Here is a 20,735-nt window from a genome sequence, read left to right on the forward strand (position 1 = left end):
TTTAATTTTTATATTCAATTTAATAAAGACGAAAAAGAACAGGCTGTACACACACTCAGAAAAAAAAAACAGAATTATTGAAGATTCAGTATCTTTCATGCAAAAGAAAAAAGCAGGATGCTAGAAGTACATGTTTGTGGTGTGCTGTCATCAGTTTAAAACCAATAGCCAACCAATGTGTGCATTAATCATTCAAAATTTTTAGGGTTTATATTTAATACACAAAACATTTATATAGAGGATATTTGTTCAAGACTGACAGCTGAATTGTGTTTCTTTCAAGCCTATAAAGCTACTAAGCTGATTTTATTTTTAAAAATTCATATGTAAAAACTGCTAAACAATTTTAAGGATATTAAATAAGTTATGTTCTAATTAATTAAGTAGAGCATAAAACATACAGCAGTGCTACTGTAAGGCTAGGACCTTCACAGTCTTCCCTTATCTGATGAATATCCAGTGCTGTTTTGTTACACTACTTCCTTCTAGCAGAGGGACTAAAGAAAGTGATTACTGAGTAAGACAGGTGCTTTTTTAAAACAAACAAACAAAACCAAAAAAACCCCCCAAATATTTGCATTGTTACAGCCATCCCACTCAGTTTTCAAGTGCTTCCCTCCAGCCGTGCTGGAAACAGACAACAGCACAAACCCAGCAGCCGCCTGCGATGGGCAGGGTTTCACAAGCGGCTTCGTACTTCATGAAGTTGGGTCCCCGCGCCTCTGCTCACCCCACCGCCCGAGCGCAGCAGCGGGGCCTCGCCGACACGTCCCACGGGGCAAGGGGACGGGGGCAAGCGGCCAGCAAGCACCTCCCACGCGCACGCAGTGACCTTGCCCATTCGCACAAGCCTGCGATGCGAAGACGTCGCAATAGGAAGAAACAAGAAGCGACCGACGCAAGACATCAAGTCCCACACGCCGTGCCAGCCGGGGGCTTGGAGGAGCTCAGGCAGCGTGCAGGCAGGGTCGGGCACACCAACCCTTCTGGTCTGAGCCAGGAGAGAAAGCCCAGGGCAGTCCCAGCAGTTCATGGGGTTCTGAACTCAGACAACAGCACTGAAAGAACACTTAGGTTAGAATCAGACCGATTTTTCCTGCCAGAGAAGATGAGAAACACTGCAATCCAGACACTGCAGGGCAACGTAACAGAGATGGCAATCACGGCCAAAAACTCACGTAGCTCCTATTCTCCTACGCTCCTCAATCGCACCCAGTGAATGCGAGCCAGGCATACTAGAGCAACGTGTTCAACTCATAGATTCTCATTTAACCACTCAACGTATCTGTTCAACAGCCGATACCCTACAGCTAACTTGGCTGGACCCAAGACAAACATCATCACCCCATGAAAGGCATCCTTGGCATGGTCATGCGTGACGGGAACGCCCGCTGCCTGCAGGCGCCCGGCGTACATGACTCCGTCATCCCGCAAGACGTCGTGCTCGCAGGTGAGGACGTAGGTGAGGGGCAGCCCACGTAGCTGGGCATCGCTCGCCAGCAGCGGGGCCGCCCTCGGATCCAGAAACCCCGGGTACTTTTCTGCAAGCTCGGAGCTTCCGTAGGTGGGACTGGTGTAAACATGACCTTTCTTCAGCTCTTCAGGCAGCAAATTGCTCCAGTTTACAAACTGAAATAAGTGGCTCGATTCAACTGGGACGTGCCTGTTGGAGGCCATCGCTTCCCTGAGAGATGAATCAGAAGTGAAATATTCACTCCAGAACTTGACCATAAGCAACCTGGGTAAAATGGGCTTGTTTTCATTTTCTTGGTAAGATGGCAAATTCAGGTCAAGGGGTTGAAGAGCAGGGTAAAGCAAAGCTTGGGCTTTGAGTTTAGTTTTGACTTCAGGGTCCTTTAACAGCTGTAGAAGAAAGCAGACGTAATTACAAAAAGTCAGCTAGAAAGTGTTGGTTCTCCCACACTGACAGAAGATCTTAAAAATAAGGAATTAACTCACATACGTTACAATATAAGCAAAATAAGATTATCAATAAACCCAGGATAGATTAATTTAAAGAAATTAAATTTATAGGCAGGTCACCTAAAGCAATATGTTGTGTTAAGAATTCTCAAACATCAAATATAATTTCATTTTATTTCTTATGTTGAAGGATAACAACATTAGGGAAATATTCTTTTTGAAGCATTGATACTTTCTGATGTAGTAAAAAATGCTTTTCCATAACTATAGAAAATTTCTATTCTTATAGCTTAAAAATAGCAGGTTTCTGAGGCTCCTTTAATCATTTCACACAATTCAGAGCTTATCCATCTGCTGTGTTTTTTAACCTGGAGATGTTAGAACCCAAACAACTATGATTCTGTGCATTTTAGACATGTGAAAAATAAGATGTGATAAATTGAACACTGACATTTCTTGTATGTCATCCTTTTTCCCTCTTCACTAATAAACTTCCACCTTCTCCCTCATCTTCTGCCTTCAGAGTCCACAGCAAATTCACAACCTTTCCAAGTAAGATTCATTACAATCCAAATAACTTCTCAAGAGAGCAACAACATCACACTGACTTTATTTAATAAACCTGAGAAGTGCTAAAGGCAGTGAACCGTGTGTGATCAAATGACACTGGAACATTTAGTCTTTTTTTTTTTTTTTGCTGCTATTTACATCTATATGAGTCAAATTGCTACAATTCCCTTCTCAAACAACATACCTAAACCAGCCAAAACGTGCTTAAGGATGGAGTGATATATGCCAAAATTATAGGGGAGAGCGCCTTTTTTTTTTAGGGTATAAAGGTTTGGAGGCCATCATAGGTACTCTGATGCCATTAAATGGCTCGAGTAAGTTTGCTTGCCTGGAAATTCAGAGCCCTCACACAGTCCTGCAGGCTGCGTGACATCCTGTGTACATGGACCACAAGAGATAATTGGGAGGTGCACTTGCTTTGAGTGGAGGTTTTTGTTAGTCTTTTGTAAGTGTTCACGAAATGACACAAAAAAAATTTGAGCTAGTGAACCAGCTTTTTTTTTTTTTTTTTTTTTACCTGTTGTGCCACAGCTGCAGCTAAGTTGCCACCTGCGCTGTCTCCTGCCACACAGACCCGATCTGGGTCCACCCCATACTGGGAGAGGATGCTGCTCTGGAGGAAGAACTTCGTTACCGAATATACATCTTCAAACTGAACAGGAAAATGGTATTTAGGTGCCAACCTGTAACTGTTAGAGGCAAGCAGAAGTGTGTCACTTCCTGCTATTAATGAAGAGAAAGGCTTGCTAACATCTGCCCTAGTTGGTGAATGTTTATTATTTTCTGTGCCCAGAGAAATGGGAACTATCTGTCTGTCCTGGAGGATCAGGTATTTTATTACCCACCCAACTTCATAAAGCAATATCTAAAATAACCACCACCAACAATTCATCCTTGACAGCTTTTTTTTTTTTTACTTAAAGCTAGCAGGAAAGCACATGATCAAAGAAAAGATATACTGCAAAATTAGATTAATTGAAATAGATTAATTTATTCCAAACCCTCATCCCATCTAGAAGGAGAATCTCTCTTACTTGACTGATACCACAACAGCATTTAACCTGTTTGAAGTCCACCTTGTCAGATGATCATAGGGTTTCATGCCTGAAATTAAATGGGTCACTTAGAATATGCTCCCGTACATTTGAGAACAGACACACACAACAACACATTCCTCCTCGCAGAAGATTTCAGGTGACTTTCCAAAGCCGCCACCTGGTTTTAACTGGTGAAATACCAGTTCCCTGACCCTCTCCGCGGCAACTCCCATAAAACAAAAGGCAGCACTTAACAGGAGCCGTTGAGATCTTCCATACAGACCCCTGGTACTGACATAGAGGAGCTTACCTGCGTGTCCTAGGGACCATCCTCCACCATGGAAGTAGACCACCGCCCTTCTCAGCCCATCAGCCGCCTTTCTGGGCAGGTACAGACGGACGGCAACGTTGCTGAACTCTGTGTCCATCACGGTGACGTTTTCATCAGACGTGGGCGCGACGTACTCAGCCGCTGTGATCAGCATCAGAGTTTCCATGTAGTGCATCAGACCCAGCTGATCAGCAACCTCAGCCTAAAGCCCAAGACAAGGGAAAACAGTATTTTAAACACAGCCTGAGTTACTCTCGGAGATTACGTTTCCATAAAGCCATTTGATACTCTGCACAAGTCTGTAAAGTTGCTGTAGAAGCCGCTAAGCCAAACGCTGCTGACTCAGAGGAGGCACCGTCTCGCACAGTCACACCGTCCAGCCTGAGCTGCCCGGCTCCCATCGCTCCCATGCGAAGCTCCGTGGCGGTGGCTGGAAGGCAGCCCAGGGGACACCACCACTCCTCCCTGCTATGACAGCGACTGGAAGCACAGGCACGGAGGACAACAAGGACACAACAGAGGATGTGGAAGAAAGCAGAATCAGCTGAAACCTCCTGAGAGCCAGCATGAGGGTCTGCTCAATGAGTCAGGCATCCTCGTCTTTCCAGACAGTTACCACAAAACCGAGCAATAGCTGCTCCGGTGATGAACTCCAGAAGCAAAAGCAGCCAGTACTTTCAGGATGCCAAGGACACTGGTGGCACAAATACAAGGATATAGCAATTCGACTTCAAGCTGCACAATAACTGTCAATGATCACTTCCATGCCAGCAGCCAAAGAGCATCGTTTAGAGATGCGTACCCTTACATTATTAAAAGGAAACGTTTTCTCTACTTTACGATGTTAAAAAGGCAGAATTATATTTTTGCCACTTTACCACAGTCCAGCTCTGTTTAATTTCTTCGGTTTACACGTAACGATTCCATTAGTTACATACTTCTGTGTTTCTCTACATAATGAAGTGCTCCAACTGAATAGCAGAACAAGAGTTGAGTTGTGTTTTTATTGTCCATTCCACGCACTCAGCGGATGAGAAAATTTCATCACGCTAGATGTGCCAATACACCTTCCGAACCTACGTCCCGCACCGTCATCCTTGAGGAGGATCCAGCTTTGTCTGAGTCATGCAAATGCTTTCTTTACATTGCTTTGATATTTCACAATAAAAAGCTAAAAATAACCTGCCACTGATGTTCTCATTTCCACCAGCCCTCTGCCCGTGAGGCAGTTCCCTGTCGAATGAGCTGACAGAAGTACAGCTCTGGTGTGGCATCACCGCAGTGGCCCAGCGCTGGCTCCAGCCCGACTCCAACCGAGGACGATCCCAGTGACTCCCTGACCTGGAGAGAGACTCCACAGGACCAGGAGCAGCATCCTCCAGGAGGGAAAATAAGGACGACGCTAACCGGGATCTCCATATGCCTCCTAAGTGCAGTAGTCTGGGGGTCTTAAAAAAACACCCATAGGGTTAACTTTTTTAAAAGGTTCTTTTTCCCCAGAAATCTTGAATCTACCCAGCAGTACAGCAGCACTGGAGCCCCAGCCCTTTGCAGCCCTCCGAGGGGAAGGAGCAGGGGAGGCCACTGGTGCCCCTGGGCATGAGAGCTGTGTAAAGAGCAGGGAAAACTTTCCCAATGGACTCCACAGAAATCCCTGTCAGAAGAAAAGTGATGTTGTTCAGGGAGTTCAGAACCAAGGAAGCACCAATTTTTAATACTGTTAAAGCAGTCTCCTTTGAAATTCACATTTTAAACATTTACTATGAAATTCTATGGTACTAAATAAGATTACAGTTATTCTAAGATGAATAAAAAGAAAACAAAACCCAAACCCTAGCAAGTAAACCTGCAGGTGAAATGCAAGCTCTGAAGATTAATATTTGGCAGCTTTCTCTCTCTGACATCACAACAATTTACACAGATTAAGGCATTTCAGGATCCCTTTCACTCACAGGCTATTTTAAGCCTTGAACATAAAACTTTTAAAAAAAATTGTGTTAGCTTTCACTATGCTGAGTCCTTTGGTACACAAGAGTGAACCCAAGTGAAAACATTTCTAAAGGCATTTGCTATGGACTGTGCTAGAAATGCAGATCCCAATGCCTCCTTCCAAAACCAGCAGCTCCCCAAAGGAGGCATCAGCTGCCTCGGGGGAATTGCAACAAGTACAGATGTGACCAGTGCTTGCTTATACATAAGTCTCACTGGCTTTTTTCCCCCTTACATTGGATTAAACTGTGTTTAAAGAAACTTAATTCTCACATTGCTTTTAAGGTATTAGAAACTTATTCTAAAAACACATTAAAAATCTGTAATAGACAACAAAGTGACATAAAAAAAATAATGTCACAGTGACTGGAAGGAAAATAAAGCCTTCATTTTTCTATACTGTGAACGATAGCGTAATGTCGTGGTTTAACCCCAGCCAGAAACTAAGCGCCACGCAGCCACTCACTCGCTTCCCTCCCCCCCTCAGTGGGATGGGGGAGAGAATCGGGGAAAAAGTAAAACTCATGGGTTGAGATAAGAACAGTTTAATAGAACGGAAAGGAAGAAAATAATAATTATAATAACAACAATAATAAAGTTACAATAATAATAAAAGGATTGGAATATACAAGTGATGCAGAATGCAAATTGCTCACCACTCGCCGACCAGTGCCCAGTTAGTTCCTGAGCAGCAATCCCCCCCCAGCCCATTCCCCCCAGTTTATATACTGGGCATGACTTAACATGGTATGGAATATCCCTTTGGCCAGTTGGGGTCAGCTGCCCTGGCTGTGTCCCCTCCCAACTTCTTGTGCCCCTCCAGCCTTCTTGCTGGCTGGACATCAGAAGCTGAAAAATCCTTGACTTACTACAAACACTACTTAGCTACAACTGAAACCATCAGAGTGTTGTCAACATTCTTCTCATCCTAAAGCCAAAACATAGCACTATAGCAGCTACTAGAAAGAAAATTAGCTCTACCCCAGCCAAAACCAGGACATGTAAATACCTATTTAAACAAAAATTTAGCCACATTAGAGACTGATGGGGGTAGAGTGTGGTCTCAGTCACATGAAATGCCAGCAGTGTGAGGAACCCCTATCACGTGTAGCCTCCTGAAAGCACAGTATGCTATGGCACTGGGCTGCTGGAGCTACTTGCACCTAGAAGGTAAAAATAGCATGGACTGCTTCATGATTTGGGACCATTATATTATCTAATTCCTAATGATATACTAAGGAATGGGGGGGGGTATATTTTGTTTATTTTTTTAGATGATAGAAAGGTATGAAGAATACAACTTCAAATTTGCTTGAAAGCCATTTGCTATCTGACTTGCTGAAAGTGAACTAAGGGCTTAGATTTCTAGTTCATTTCAAGCAAAATTGGAAGAAATTTCAAACTAATTTGCATACTATATTTCAGTTTAGCATGCACCACTCTGGTGCATAGTCTAGTTAAACACCACAAAAATTAAGAGCTGACACTCTGTGATAATAAAAGCACTTTTCTAAATTTCAGGCCACTGTACAATTCTTTGAACAGGCATAAACAATCCTGTAATTGCAGTGACACAACTTTGATCAGAACGCTTGGTTTGGAAGATAACAGAATTAACAGCAGGCCCAAGTTTATTAATCTGATTGGAACTTTTTAGTAAAACAAACACTCCTGTGACTGTTACTAGCGCAGTGTTATCAATTACTCAGAAAGGAAAACGTGATGGGAAATGCCCAACATTAACATCAGGGTTGCTGGTTTGTGCATGCACGCACTTGCACACTCAACATTTTATGTGGGTCATTTCCACAGCCTGGTCTCCGGGTCGGTGCCCTGCCTGCACCAACACAGCCGTGGGGATGGAGCAGGCGCTGTGCTGGGGAGAGCCGCCGCCAGCACCTCGGCTCCTTCGTAAGCGCTCCCAGCCACAGGGGATGTGACCCAACTTCCCCCACAAATCTCGTAACTGCCTCATCACATACCAATAGAGAAGATTAACTAACAAAACCAAGTTCTTAACGTGTTATCTGAAGGTGAAAAACAGATTAAACTCAAAGCAGGCTTGAGTCTAATACGAAAGAAAATAGCCCAGCCTAGTGCAGAACCTGTCAGAAGTTTAGCTTTCCAAGAGATGTTTTATTCTTCCCAGGAAGAATGTAAAACAAACACACAACCCCGGAACACACTTTAATTGATCACCTCTTGAAAGGTACAACATCTGGCATTCAGGGTTTGATGTTGTAAATCATACAATCTAACCCTGCTTGGTTTGCATTTTTGTATTTTTTTTCGTTTGAATTATATTTAAATCAACTGTTTAATCATCTTCTCAATATAACGTACTTTTTCAGAAGTTAGAGGAAAAGAGAATACAGCTAAGACCTTACTGACAGTACTTGACAGTGATTGCCACCATATTTAAGAGTCACCTCTCTGAAGGCTTGGACCAAGCGATGTTGGGAGCTCTGCCAAACCCTCTGGTTTGGAATCGAGATGAAGACAAATGGGCAGTAACTGGCACACTGCGCAGAAGGAAAACACAGGTCCTTGTCATAAGCTCAATGAAGACAAATACGTACACATGCCAAAACTGCACGGCTTTATCCACAGTGATTACACAGTTTACATAAATATTTCTCAGCTGTTGTATTTCCCCTGAGGATTAGCATCTTGAAAAAAATATATAGGTCAAAGTGAGTTCTGCTGTAATTCCACCGAGCTTGTGGAACTCCCCTGCAGAGGGAGGAGTTCCCTCAGCCTCAGGACTGAGGTTTTTCAATACTCTGAGCTGTTTTTTCCACAAGTGGACATTTTACATTGTGAAAAACCACTAGTCTACTGCCTGTGGTTTCAGGGCCATTATCATATAAAAACAAAAGGAGATCATACCCTTGTCTGAAAAGTCTCATTGTCCGCAATCTGAGATTACTTACTCTTACAGGCTAAGAGTAAAACCAACCACTTTGGGGTTTTGTGTTCCTTGTGCTTTGGAAAGCATTTTCCACAGTCACTTTCTCTGTCTTCCATAAGAGAGGCATGGCAGCAATGACAAAAAAACCCAAAACTGTCCTATGGGGAAGGGAGCCCCAGCTGTGCCTTGGCAGGCAGAGAGCCCGGCACTGCTTTCAGCAGCGTATTTATCTGAATGGGCAATAGTTCAGACGGAGGCACCCCTCCAGGTGAAGTTTTCCATCAGCTGAACATGAACACAGGCAGTTTGCGAGTGGGGCTGTAAAGGGCTCCAATCCCGATTTGACTGCTGCTGAGGAGCCAGGCCAAGGACAGAGGAAACTTTGGGAGGATTTTGCAGAACTGCAGCCAGGGAAAGGTTCAGCTAGGAAGAAAGATGTTTTATGCATTTCATACTTTCTTCATGTGTTTTATCTTAGACTGTGTGCACATGGTACTTCCTGAAAATGCATGAAAAATTTTGTGCTTAAGCACCACAAACTAGCCAGTTCATTCTTAGAGGCTATTTCCCAGCTAGAGAGCATGTGCTGCAATCCCCCCCAGGCTAACCCTGGGCAAGGCTTAACGGCAGCCTCTGACCAGCCTCCGGAGCCCCTCGGCACTCGCTGCCATGCCCGGCACAGACTTGGAAAAGAGCCTGGGACTGGCAGAGGTTTTATTCAAACCAGTTACTCATCCAGAGCAGGAAACCCCAAATCAGAGAAAATCTTGCACCATTTGGCTCCGAAGCTGGAGAGCTCCCCAGGACATACTAAAGCAAAGAAGATGATGGACGACAGACATTTGCCATTTCCTGGCTTTCTTGGCACATCCTTTTGGGAGCTTGGAGAGGACCCTCTTGCTCGGGAGTGTTTGAGGGTGGCAGTGTTACTTCCTTTTTTTCAAACCAACATCAGGGAGTCAGAAAGACTAAAATAGGGTCCGTTCCGCAAATTTAGACCTACTATTAAGTGATTATAAATTGTTGCCCTATAATCGGATCACCGTTCAGAACGTATTTAGGACACTTTAGAGCCATCTCAAATCTAATTTGCACCAGTGCAGCTCCAGGGAAGCTATCTTCATCAGAGTCCCTTAGGATTACGGTTCTGCATGAGAACAGAGCATCGTTACAAAACACGCTTGCTCCATACCACTGCTGCATAACGGACTTTGCAGCCGATGCAACAACCACAAAAGACACAACTCCATGTTAAAGTGAAAACACACAATCCTCCAACACTGAAAGAAAACACTTCTGCTTGCTAAGCACTGCTGTGCTGAAGGCTACAGGTCTGACCGAGTGAGCAGACACAAGGTGTTCCTGGGGAAACGAGTTATCTGTGCACATACCCTCCTTGCAGGCTACCTCCAAAAGGAGATTTAAGAGGGGAAGAAGCAAGGCGGCACTTTGGAAGTGCAGACTACAGTTTCTTTCTCACCACTTTTTCACCTCCCACCACTCAGACCTCAAACCACAAGATCAAAACAAACAAGGAAGCAGCAGAGAGTCCACGAGTAAGTACGCACGCACAAAAAAACAATCATCCCCCCTCCTTCTGCTGGCTGTACAGACCTAACAAGTGGTCTCCATGGCAAACAAAGGCTGTGTGACACAGGGATGGCTCTGGAGATGGACAGTAGCTTTGAGATACTGTCCAGAAGTGTGATGTTTAGGAGACATCCCAAGAAAACATGCACCCTTGCCTCCACCAGAAAAATCATAAAGAGGTGGCTCCCACAGACTTCTGAAAATCATACCCACCGCATTTTAACTGAAACAACAGAAAAGGCAAAATCCCAAACTCATGCACTTTGGAGAAAACAGCCTGGGTATTTGTGCCTGCAGCAGACAAGCCTTTCAGCAACATCCCTCAAGCAAAACTAAACACCTCTCTCCTGGCTCCTTAGACCCTCCTTTCAGTATGTTTTATGGTGGAAGAAAAAAAAGCAGTCTCAAAACGTTTGTAGCCACTCAGAAAGAGGTCTGCAACACCCAGCCCCTCTCCTCCCCCCCAAACCTTCATCTTTGACCTTGTTTTTAGATTTCAGCTACATTGCTGCAGCCACCATTGTATATTAAGCACAGATTGGATTCAAAACAGCTCCCAGTTTAATATACTTAAGAGGTGGGAACTACAGCACTGTCATTTATGCATGGTGTGCAGCCTCATAGATTATTTACATATGCTTGAAATGGCTGTATAACATGACTGAAATGAAGCAGAAGCCAGGGATGTAGTGTATATATAAAAATAGCATGGAAAGACACAAGGACTGCGTTGTCAGTAAATATTGCCATATAACTACAGACAGGGTATAATACCACTGCCTTTCCAGACTGTGACATACGGTTCTGTGCTGCTTAGCTAGATACCATTTTTTAGTAGGCAAGATTATAGTGGTATTAAAAAAAAAGTTACATATAGAGAGAGCACGTGCTTAATTTCTACATGCTTTAGCATTATCACCCCTATAATTAGCTTTGTGTAGTTTTTAGGCTCATTCCATCAGTAGATTTCTACAAAACCACAAAAATCAATAGTATCTAAGAAGTGCTCTAGTTTTCCCTTCTCTGACACCCAATACAATACTTTCAAGGAAACTCAATATACAGGTTCTGAGAAACAGGAAAGAGTCAAGGAACTGCAAAGGATCGTAAAGCAAAATAAACTTGTTTACACTTGTCTATCCATACGTATCACATTTCCAGTTACTCTGAGTGTCCTTTTTCCAAGATTGCACAATTAAATCTTTTCTGTTTCTTTATAGTCATAGTTACAATACTTTCGAGGAAACTCAATATACAGGTTCTGAGAAACAGGAAAGAGTCAAGGAACTGCAAAGGATCATAAAGCAAAATAAACTTGTTTACACTTGTCTATCCATACGTATCACATTTCCAGTTACTCTGAGTGTCCTTTTTCCAAGATTGCACAATTAAATCTTTTCTGTTTCTTTATAGTCATAGTTACAGTAAGTTTAATGCTGAATTTCAGACACTACTGTCCTTCGCTTAGTATGTTACCATATAAATATATCATTGGATGTATGTATGACACGTATATATTGCCATATCTCTATTAGCCACAGAGGCACCGAGAACACCCTCTGCTCCGTAGCTCTCTCCCCCAGGCCAGCCCCGTACCAAGCCCAGCACCAAACTCACCAGATGCCCCATGGCCCTGAAGGTAGCCGTGATAAACATCACTTTCCAGGGCTCCTCAAGGTCCTCAGGAATGGGGGTGTAGATGTAGTAAGCAAGGAGGGCAGAGGCGAGGAAGAGGCACAGCAGCTTGGCTCCCATGTCTACGGGCACACCTCCTCCCAGACCGACTGGATTAAGCGCTCTCACTGACTCCTAAGAGCTCCAAGCCAGCACACGCACACAGGGCAAAGTTAATCCTATGTTTTGTTTGGGTCCTGGCCAGGAGGTCATTTCTCATCAGGTCACCCGGAGCAGAGGTTACTCTGCTGCGCAGCTCCGAAGAAAACATGTTTCTTCAGCAAGGCGTTCGGGCGCTCGGAGCCGACCGAGCCAGCACTGCAACCCCAGATTAGACATCGAGGGTCCTACACCCCCATCACCCTCTTTGCTGCATTTGGCAGCAAGAGCCAGCAGGAGGGCTCAGGAGGAAAGAGGCAGATGAAAAATAAGGAACAGAATGTGACCTGTGAACCAAGGGCTGCCGCAAGGTGACACTCAAATGCAAAAAGATGTATTGAATATTTAGGAGCTATTAGCTGCTGCTTCATAATGCAGCTGCTCAAACACAGCCCAGCTTAGAGATACCCAACGGGATCAGACTACAGCAGCACGTAACCCGCTGTCATTTCTCAAGCAATAACAAGCACCTCCTGCTTTGGCAAAGCGCACCCTTTGTCTTGTACTAACACACCAAACCAGTTGCACAATAATAGGTTTGGCAGAAAAAACAACGATCTTTTACAGGGCTTCTTGTTAATATTTGAAAGATCGGATTTAATTGCCGCTATTCTCAGGGTTAAGAGATTTCTATACATTTCCCAGAGGCAACCGCTTCTGCACAGGATAGACTCATAAACAGGTAGTAATAATTCCACTAAGGAAACACTACAAGCACCAGCACACACACACAGGAGGGGTAAAAAGAACAGCGGCAGCATCAAGAACCCTGCTTTACAGATAAACTGAAAAGATAAGAAGTTCAACTAAAATTTATTTCTTTTACTAAAGTTTTACCAACTGCAAAGCAGCACTGCCACTTATTCTCTCACACTGAGCAGCCCTTGGGGATGAAGCATCCTTTGGAGGACCAGAAAGCATGAAGCATCACAGAGGACTGAAAGCTGAACTGTGTGTCACCAGCCCAGATGCAGAGAAGGAGGCAGCTTTAGACAATCTATCAAATGTTTTCTTTACTTAAGTTCTGGACATCTCCAAAATATTAAGGAGTTTTAAAAAGCCAGCTGTGCTATCCTCCTCAGCCAGGATGGGACACCCTGTTCGGTCCTTCTGCAGCATAACAGCTGGTCAAAGCCCAACATTCTTGACACCACTCCAACCAAAACCAGGAGAACACACACCTCTGTGGTCTCTTCGCCTGTCCTGGAGGGCAGTGCCAGGTGCTGGGAGAGGGGCAGGTGAATCCAGCCCAATGGAGGTGAGGTTGCCATGGCCCCATGCCCCGCGTCCAAGCAGCAGCAAGGCTGAGCCTGCATTCCCAGCTGACGTACACGCACTCACACGTGTGTACACGCACTCACACGTGTGTACACGCACTCACACGTGTGTACACGCACTCACACGTGTGTACACGCACTCACACGTGTGTACACGCAGGGCTGGGCGCGCAGATCAGCAAACCCCGTCTTCTCTTTTCTACAGCTCAGATCACCCACTTCTCAGGGGCTGGCTTCAGAGGCTGAGAAGCAAAACACAGATAAAGGAGCTGCATTTCAGGCAAGAGGGGAAGAGAAGGCACAGCCCGGTGAAAAGGAACGGAGGACGAAGCCCTGTCCTCCCTCTGTCCCTCCCCAGGAGTGACAGGAGCTCTCAGGACAGCTTGCTCTGCCTGACCACCGCGTGCTGTTTTGGCACTGGCAAGCAGCATCGAGGAAGACGTGGCCAGACCTGGAGCTACCACAAAACTGGTCTTTATTTGTTGCACTTAAGGAACATTTCACTCTTCTTCCGTGCCAATCTCCAGCTGAAGCATGGCTGTGCAGTTACAGCACGTACTATGCACTGTCCTTGCCCCGAGTTCACCTTTGGCTTCGGCAAGAGCTCATGGTGCTTAGCCTTCAGACGCCAACATCTCATCTCCTGGCAGAGCCAGCCCTACTGCCCTCCAGTGAACTGCCCCAGCAACCTATCCTAACTCACAGTGATACTGGATAAAGAGAATAATAAATTGAATTCACCATTTACCCAAGGCAATCCTAAAGCATCAACTTCAATACAGAAGCACCTGTATCACCACAATTTTATTAGAGCTCTTTCAGTAGAAGGGACCAGCTGAGACAGCACAAGACCCCTCTCAAACAGGAGGATGGGCTGCCAAATGAAACACGTGAACATTAAAATCCAGATCAATTCCATGCAGCAATTACCCTTCATGTTACACCCCAACATCTAGCCTCCACACTGCTGTTGCATTTCAGAGCCCTGCACCAGCACCCACCACTGCCAGTTTGCCATCGCATCACATACTCTCCCACTACCTACTGCTCTTTAAAGCAAACAAACCTTGTTTTGCTCTTCCTGCATATAGAGTACCAACAAAAAGAGTCATGCAGCATGTGCTCCTTCCTATCTTCTGCATTTTCATATATTCCAAGCTACTGGTGTTTCAGAAAATAAGGAAAGAAAAAAAAATTAACATAAACTTAAGTGGACTAAAGCCAGGGTTATAACTGCAATGGCAAGAAGAGCAGTCTGAGCATAGCCCTGCCCAGAGCCAGCATCCCCTGCAGCCACAGCCGCGTGCTCCATGACACAGACGACTGCGGTCAGGATTGCCTGCCACTGCGTATTGCACAGCCATGGAAAGACTTGCCCAAACTAGCTCAGACACTGACCTGCTACCTCAATAAATCAGCCCTGCTAAAAATAAGTATTGCAACGTCAGATGGAATTTTCAAGCTGTGGTTTGGAAAGAAGAAATATGTGGGCTTATAAGTTACATCCGTTTCTAACAGCCATGCCTCTTCACCTCTGTTCTGCTCCCATTGCATTTCTAGTTACTGCACTCTCACAGCACTACTGTGAAAGAATCATCCAGGTCAACCAAGTTCTCCTCAAACGGACCCCGAGGAAATGGCTTGTTTTAGGAAAACACACCAGGAAATAAACCTCTTCAAAGCAGAAAGCATTTGCAAGGCTGTCTAGCAAAAAAAGTATTGTCTAGCCTAACTGGGAAATAATTGAGTATAACCTGGCTGTGACTCAGCCCTTAATATAGTCCAAAACGTAAGATCTAAACAAATGATTGATCAAAGACTGTAGTACAATCCTCTTATCCACATTTAAGGCTGCTGTTGTCAATAGGATCTATTTCTAGAGAGAAAAAGAGAGAGATTTAGGTAAAATCATTAGTATCTGACTTACTACAAAATAATTCTTTTTTCTTGTCTGTTAGTGCGGGTTCAGTAGCTGTACTAGGGTCCTTGGGCTCAGGGTTAAGGTACAGCCCTAAAGCAGGAGTACAGAAGTGCCTTACGTCACACTCTGGAAAGATAACCATGGTCTCATTTGGGAGCTTTTATCAGTGAAATGCAAGAGTACTAGAAGCTTGTTACATTAATGTATCAATCATTACATTTATTTCATGTCTACAATTTAATTCTCTGATTCTTCTAGAATACCAAACATCCTTGCAGTTTTAAAACATGGGCCACTTTCTTCTAGAGCTGTAGTGCCACTCCCGCAGGTCACCCATACGTACCGGTGGGGACACTTCCCACCTCACTCACCCCATCGCTGCCTTGAATTTTCCCTCCAGTTGGTTTGTGGGGTGGTAATTTGCATATCATTTGCATGAACTACATGCAACTCTCCAAGACTGATCGTCTGAATGGCCGTCGTACCCAGAGCCCGACCGGGACACGTTTAGCAAGTGATGGATGACGACTCTTGGGTCACACAGGAGGGTCGCCTGTGACCATCCTGGCCCGGGGGGCACTCATGGGCATTGGTGGCCCCGACCAGCCTCACCTGGGACCCCCCACCCCTGCCCACCACCCAGGGGCCCCACTGACACGCAGCCCTGAGCCCAGCCCTTGCCCGGACTGCGCCCGGGGGTCCTGCACTAGCTGTGGGCTACCTTGAGTGCTGGGCACGTCACCGGCGTGGTGCTCAGTGAAAGCACCCCCCGGGCAGCTGGGATGGTCCCGCTGTCAAAGATAATTTGATCCTGTGATGACCACAGTGTTTTTATGCATCGACACTGAGAAGGGTCACGTCTTCACTGGGGTACGGATTAACAGCTTACCAAAATAGCAGCCAAGGGCTGGAAGAGGCACACAGGCTCCACGCCTGAGCAGGTTCGTCACGCTCTGGTTACCCACCTGGGTGGCAGGGGGTCAGGGCACGCCACCCCCCCCATGCCTGCCACGCTGGGTTGGGGACAGCCAGCCGCCGGCACCCGATCCACCCGGGCAAGGCTCCAGGGGTTAAATGATGGAGACACAGGCCGTGAAAGGGGATGCAGGAAAAAATAGCTACAGCCCCAGGGACAGCCAGCACGGCAGGGCAGAAACTTGTCCCATTTTTGTCCCACCTCAGCGGGAGAGGCCAGATGTCCCAGGCACCTCAGCCAGCCACTGCCTCTGCTCGTGGCTGTAGCCATCGTATGGGGACAAAAGGAAAGCAGAAGTACTCTAGTTAGTTATGCTATATGCCAAAGTGATTTTTTTCATTCTAATACAATATTTTAGGAAATAAACTGAAAAGCCACCGGGAGGCAGTACGGCACTGCAGAAGTTTCCCTTTCCACCAAACAACGGTACTCGAGGGCATTCAAAACCCAGTGAGAAATAACAGGTTCTGTAAGTCCTCTCTCAGCAGGGCAAGGATCAGCTGTGACTGTCACCCGGAGACTCCGAGAAGGAAGGGAAAGGACACAAAGCAACACTGGAGCTAGTAAACACCATCCATGTTTGCCTTCGGTAAAACAAGTTGCAACCTCATAGTAAAAAGCAAAAATTTCTTCTTCTGTCCTTTAGTACCTCTGATGGACATCCACTGAACGACCAGTATAGTTAGAACAGTGTGGGGCTGAAAATACTCCTTGAAAGGCAGCGACACCACACCTGCTGTAGCCAGGTCTTCATCCAACACAAGAACACACAGTAAACAACAGCTATTTAGGAACCAGCTTAACAATGCAAAACATTAAAGCAAACGAAAGAAAATCCACACCAAACCTAGATATGTAGTTATTAAGAATTTAAGCAATGGATATTTTGTGACTTATCAGGCCATCCGACCCTCAGTGCTAAACTGCTGCATTTTGTTCTGCAACAAACTGAAGTGTTTCAACAGCAGATTGTCCTGCGTCCCTGGTGTTGCATTTTCCATTGCTCCAATGGCTGCATTTCGTACCAACAAGTTCAAGAGCTTCGTGGTACCGTACTGCTTAGCCCACCACAATCAAATTGTCTTCCAGCCTTTCCCCAGTAAACTAAAGTGGCTGAGGTTCATGACCTTCACCGTAGGGGATTGAGACTTCTCAGCACCTCGCCCAAAAGCGAGGCCGTGGATCGTCCCCTTCCCAGCTACTGCCTTGAGCGGCTGCTTTATTTGCCTGTACCTGGGGCAGCTCTGAGCCAGCGAGAAGCAGGGAGGGTTCGATGGACAGGGGGAAAACTCAGCGTGCGGCGGAGGGCTCAGGAGGGAGAGGAGCTCCTGCTCCAGGAGGGAAGAGCCCCGGCACCGGCACCCTTGTCACTGCTTCGGGTGTAGGTTTCCAGACCAGAGCTGTCCCTGACCAGCAGATAACTGGAAGGAGGGGTTTGACAGAGATGCGCAAACAGTCAATCTGATATGAGAGAGAGAGAACGGAACAAACTGGCTTACTTATTTTTTGATATCCTTTTTCTGCCCCAAAAGGCTCCTGCATATCTCCACCCATTCACTACAAAATAGGTTTGAAAATTCCAGTTTAGTACTGAATGTACATGCTGGGTTTCACTGGGAATTAAACAGCTTTCAGTTTAATATTCAGAAGATAGTACTATATTTCACATCACTTAACTAAGCTTCAGCCAGTTATTTCTACTTTTATGTCTTTGTTGTTATTATCCATTCTTTTTAATGATGCTTATAGAACTGGAAATTGGCCTGTTTTTATAAAACGAAGAGAGGGCATTCACAAGACGTTTTGTACAAGAGAATTTGGATATTGTTTTTCCATCTGTTGCTTATTACTGAATTGTAAGTTGTATAAATGGAAACAAATGTCTTATCTGAGAATATATTCGTACTCTGAACTGAAAAAAGCAATTCACTCAAACTTAAATAGGCTGAAATTTAACACACGCAGTGTTTCTGAATACATGACAAGTGTATGGCTTGTCTGGCTCATAGTTCCCAAACAAGTTTCACCATGTCTAGTGCACACAGGTGACTCACGGGGGGTTACAGAAGGGACCCAGCCTTGGACTGCGTTAAGGCCCTGTCCCTCTGCAGAGACGACTCACAGGAGCTGTGTAGACAGCTCAGCCCTGGGCTGTCTGATAAACCCTAAACTGAACAGGGCGGTGGCTGCACCGTTCAAAGAACCAAAACCTGAACTGAGCCTTGAAATCCCTTAACAAATAGTATGCCCTGAGTCTCAATCCAACCACTATTCAGTTGCCTGAGGAAGCAAGGTAAAAAACAAAAAACAAACAAAAAAAAAAAGCTGGAGGGTTTCAGCTTCTGTTTCAAAGGACAACCTTGTATACTCAATCACAGACTGGCAAAAGAAAGAAAGATAAGGGGAAACTCCACTCAGATATACATAATCCACTCAGGCACAGTCATACACACCATTCTGCAAGTCAAGGGATAAAAACCCTACGATTCAGGTTGGAAATCAGGGAGTCACTTCAACTATACAGTTGGCTTGTGAAGGAGACCCTTCCTGCCCTTGATCGGGACGCTGGTCAAGGTAGCTTCCCTGGGATTGAGAGCCCTTACCTGGAGGAGTAAGTGAATATTGTTTATGCTTTAAGTTTGTAAACACGCATGTGCTTGTGGTTGTCTGTGTATCACTTGTGGTTGTAATTGTGTACTACTCTTGCTTTTAAAATTGTAATAGTGCATTCCTCTGTTGTATCTGTAAAACCTGCAACAGTGGTGTGTTAAGTCTGTAAGTGAAGTTCAAATAAATCGTTTGCTTAAACCTTGCAGTTAAGTCTTTTTCCGTGACAACAAGGTGGCAATTCCAGAAACATGCTAGGTTCATAAAAGCATTAAAGTATCCAATAAAACATTTTCCAGCTCAGTCTAAAAAGCATATTATCATCAGAATAAGATAACAGAAGATTTCAAATAAGTCAATATTTTGTTTTGCTATTTTAAAAATAAAATATTGTTTTCAAACGTATTACTTTTTACTGTCTGGAAGAAAGGCAGCAATATTTTTGTCTTTTTACTCTTCCGAAAATACTGATTTCCAATTTTGTTTTCATTTTTGCCACTGACTTGAAAAAGCAATTCTTTTTTTCAGTTCTAGTAAGAGCATGCAGTCATCGTGAACACTGAATGGAGGGATATTAAATAATCAAGGTGTTTACCTGAATTCCTTCTTTACCTCCTCAATCACCTGAATTCTGATGGGTTTTTTCCATGAACAAAAATAAACCCATTTAAGATTAAGAGATTATAAAGGTGAAGTTACTAGTCCATAACTGATATAAAGACACAGTGAAAGGTGAGAAATTACTGCACAATATACCTGCTTTTCATCAAATACCTAAGAGAATGAAGCAATGCCCAGCTGAGCGTGAGAACACTTGCCGCAGGTCTCCGACAGATTTCTGTGCCGGTGGTGAAGCACAGAGCTCAAAGACTGCAGCGTGCCTGCTGTGCCATTGCAACAAAGCCTCCTTACCAAGAGCAGCTTGGCAAGTGCAACAGAAAGTCCTCCAAAGCTTTGACCGCCGTCACCCCACCACACACACAGAGAAAAGAGCCAGAGAGAAATATTCTTTGTACCTCCTTCATTTCTACACGCACAGGTCGCAAGAGGACTGCCTGAGAGCAGCCCACAGCGACTCGCACACACCGCCACGGGACCTGCTGCCTCCTCACCTCCCGTACCCCGCGCTCCTCCTGCTCTGTGCAGCCGCAACCCCGGAATCCTGTAAGGAGTCGCTCCTCTGCCTTGGAGGTGACATGGAGAATGAGGACTGTGAGGGGTGTTTAGCTCATTCCCCTGAAGAAATGAGTCAAATAGAAGTCTGCAGCAAATTATATTCATTTTTTCACTCGTCTCATCCATATCTGTTCCTGTCTGAAGTGAAGAAATACACTCAGTGGAGAAAAGCTGCAGAGTTGTTACATGAGTGCACTATTTCACAAGAGCCATCTCATTCTGAACCAAAACACCGACTGCTTTGGAGGTAGATCAAGACAGTAAACTCCCTTAACCAAACTCACATTAAACCAGAAATCTGCACATACTTTAAGCCACCTTCACTGATCTCTGTTCTACCTTGAGTTTGAAAGTTCAAAACAACTTAAGCAGCCCGAACTTATAACAAGAGGTCCGTTTTGCTCACACCTCTAATTTCCAGCTTCTCAATGTTCACATAGTTTCTCATTTTTACAACAATAAGCACAATTCTTGAATTCAGGATCCAGAAGAAGATTGCTGAAAAGTTAGATTTCTTATCCCAGGGGAACAGAGACTGGTAGAGAAGAGGCCTGTGGGACAATCAGCAGGAATCTTACATAAATTTTATCAATA

At 44.9% G+C, this 20,735-nt stretch overlaps 1 protein-coding gene across 1 annotated transcript; it reads right to left on the minus strand.

The window, feature by feature from the left end:
• LOC128149400 (arylacetamide deacetylase-like) lies at positions 1-12,884 on the minus strand. The gene is made up of 5 exons (XM_052804561.1): positions 11,969-12,884; positions 3,841-4,063; positions 3,528-3,597; positions 3,011-3,182; positions 1-1,863 (listed from the first exon to the last, which is right to left on the minus strand). Exons 1-5 carry the CDS (start codon positions 12,104-12,106, stop codon positions 1,255-1,257), a joined length of 1,212 nt encoding a protein of 403 aa, XP_052660521.1. The 5' UTR covers positions 12,107-12,884; the 3' UTR covers positions 1-1,254.
• Positions 12,885-20,735: the final 7,851 nt, after the last annotated feature.

Source organism: Harpia harpyja, chromosome 12 (genome assembly GCF_026419915.1).
Source record: "Harpia harpyja isolate bHarHar1 chromosome 12, bHarHar1 primary haplotype, whole genome shotgun sequence".
In the NCBI taxonomy this organism is placed as follows: Eukaryota; Metazoa; Chordata; class Aves; order Accipitriformes; family Accipitridae; genus Harpia; species Harpia harpyja.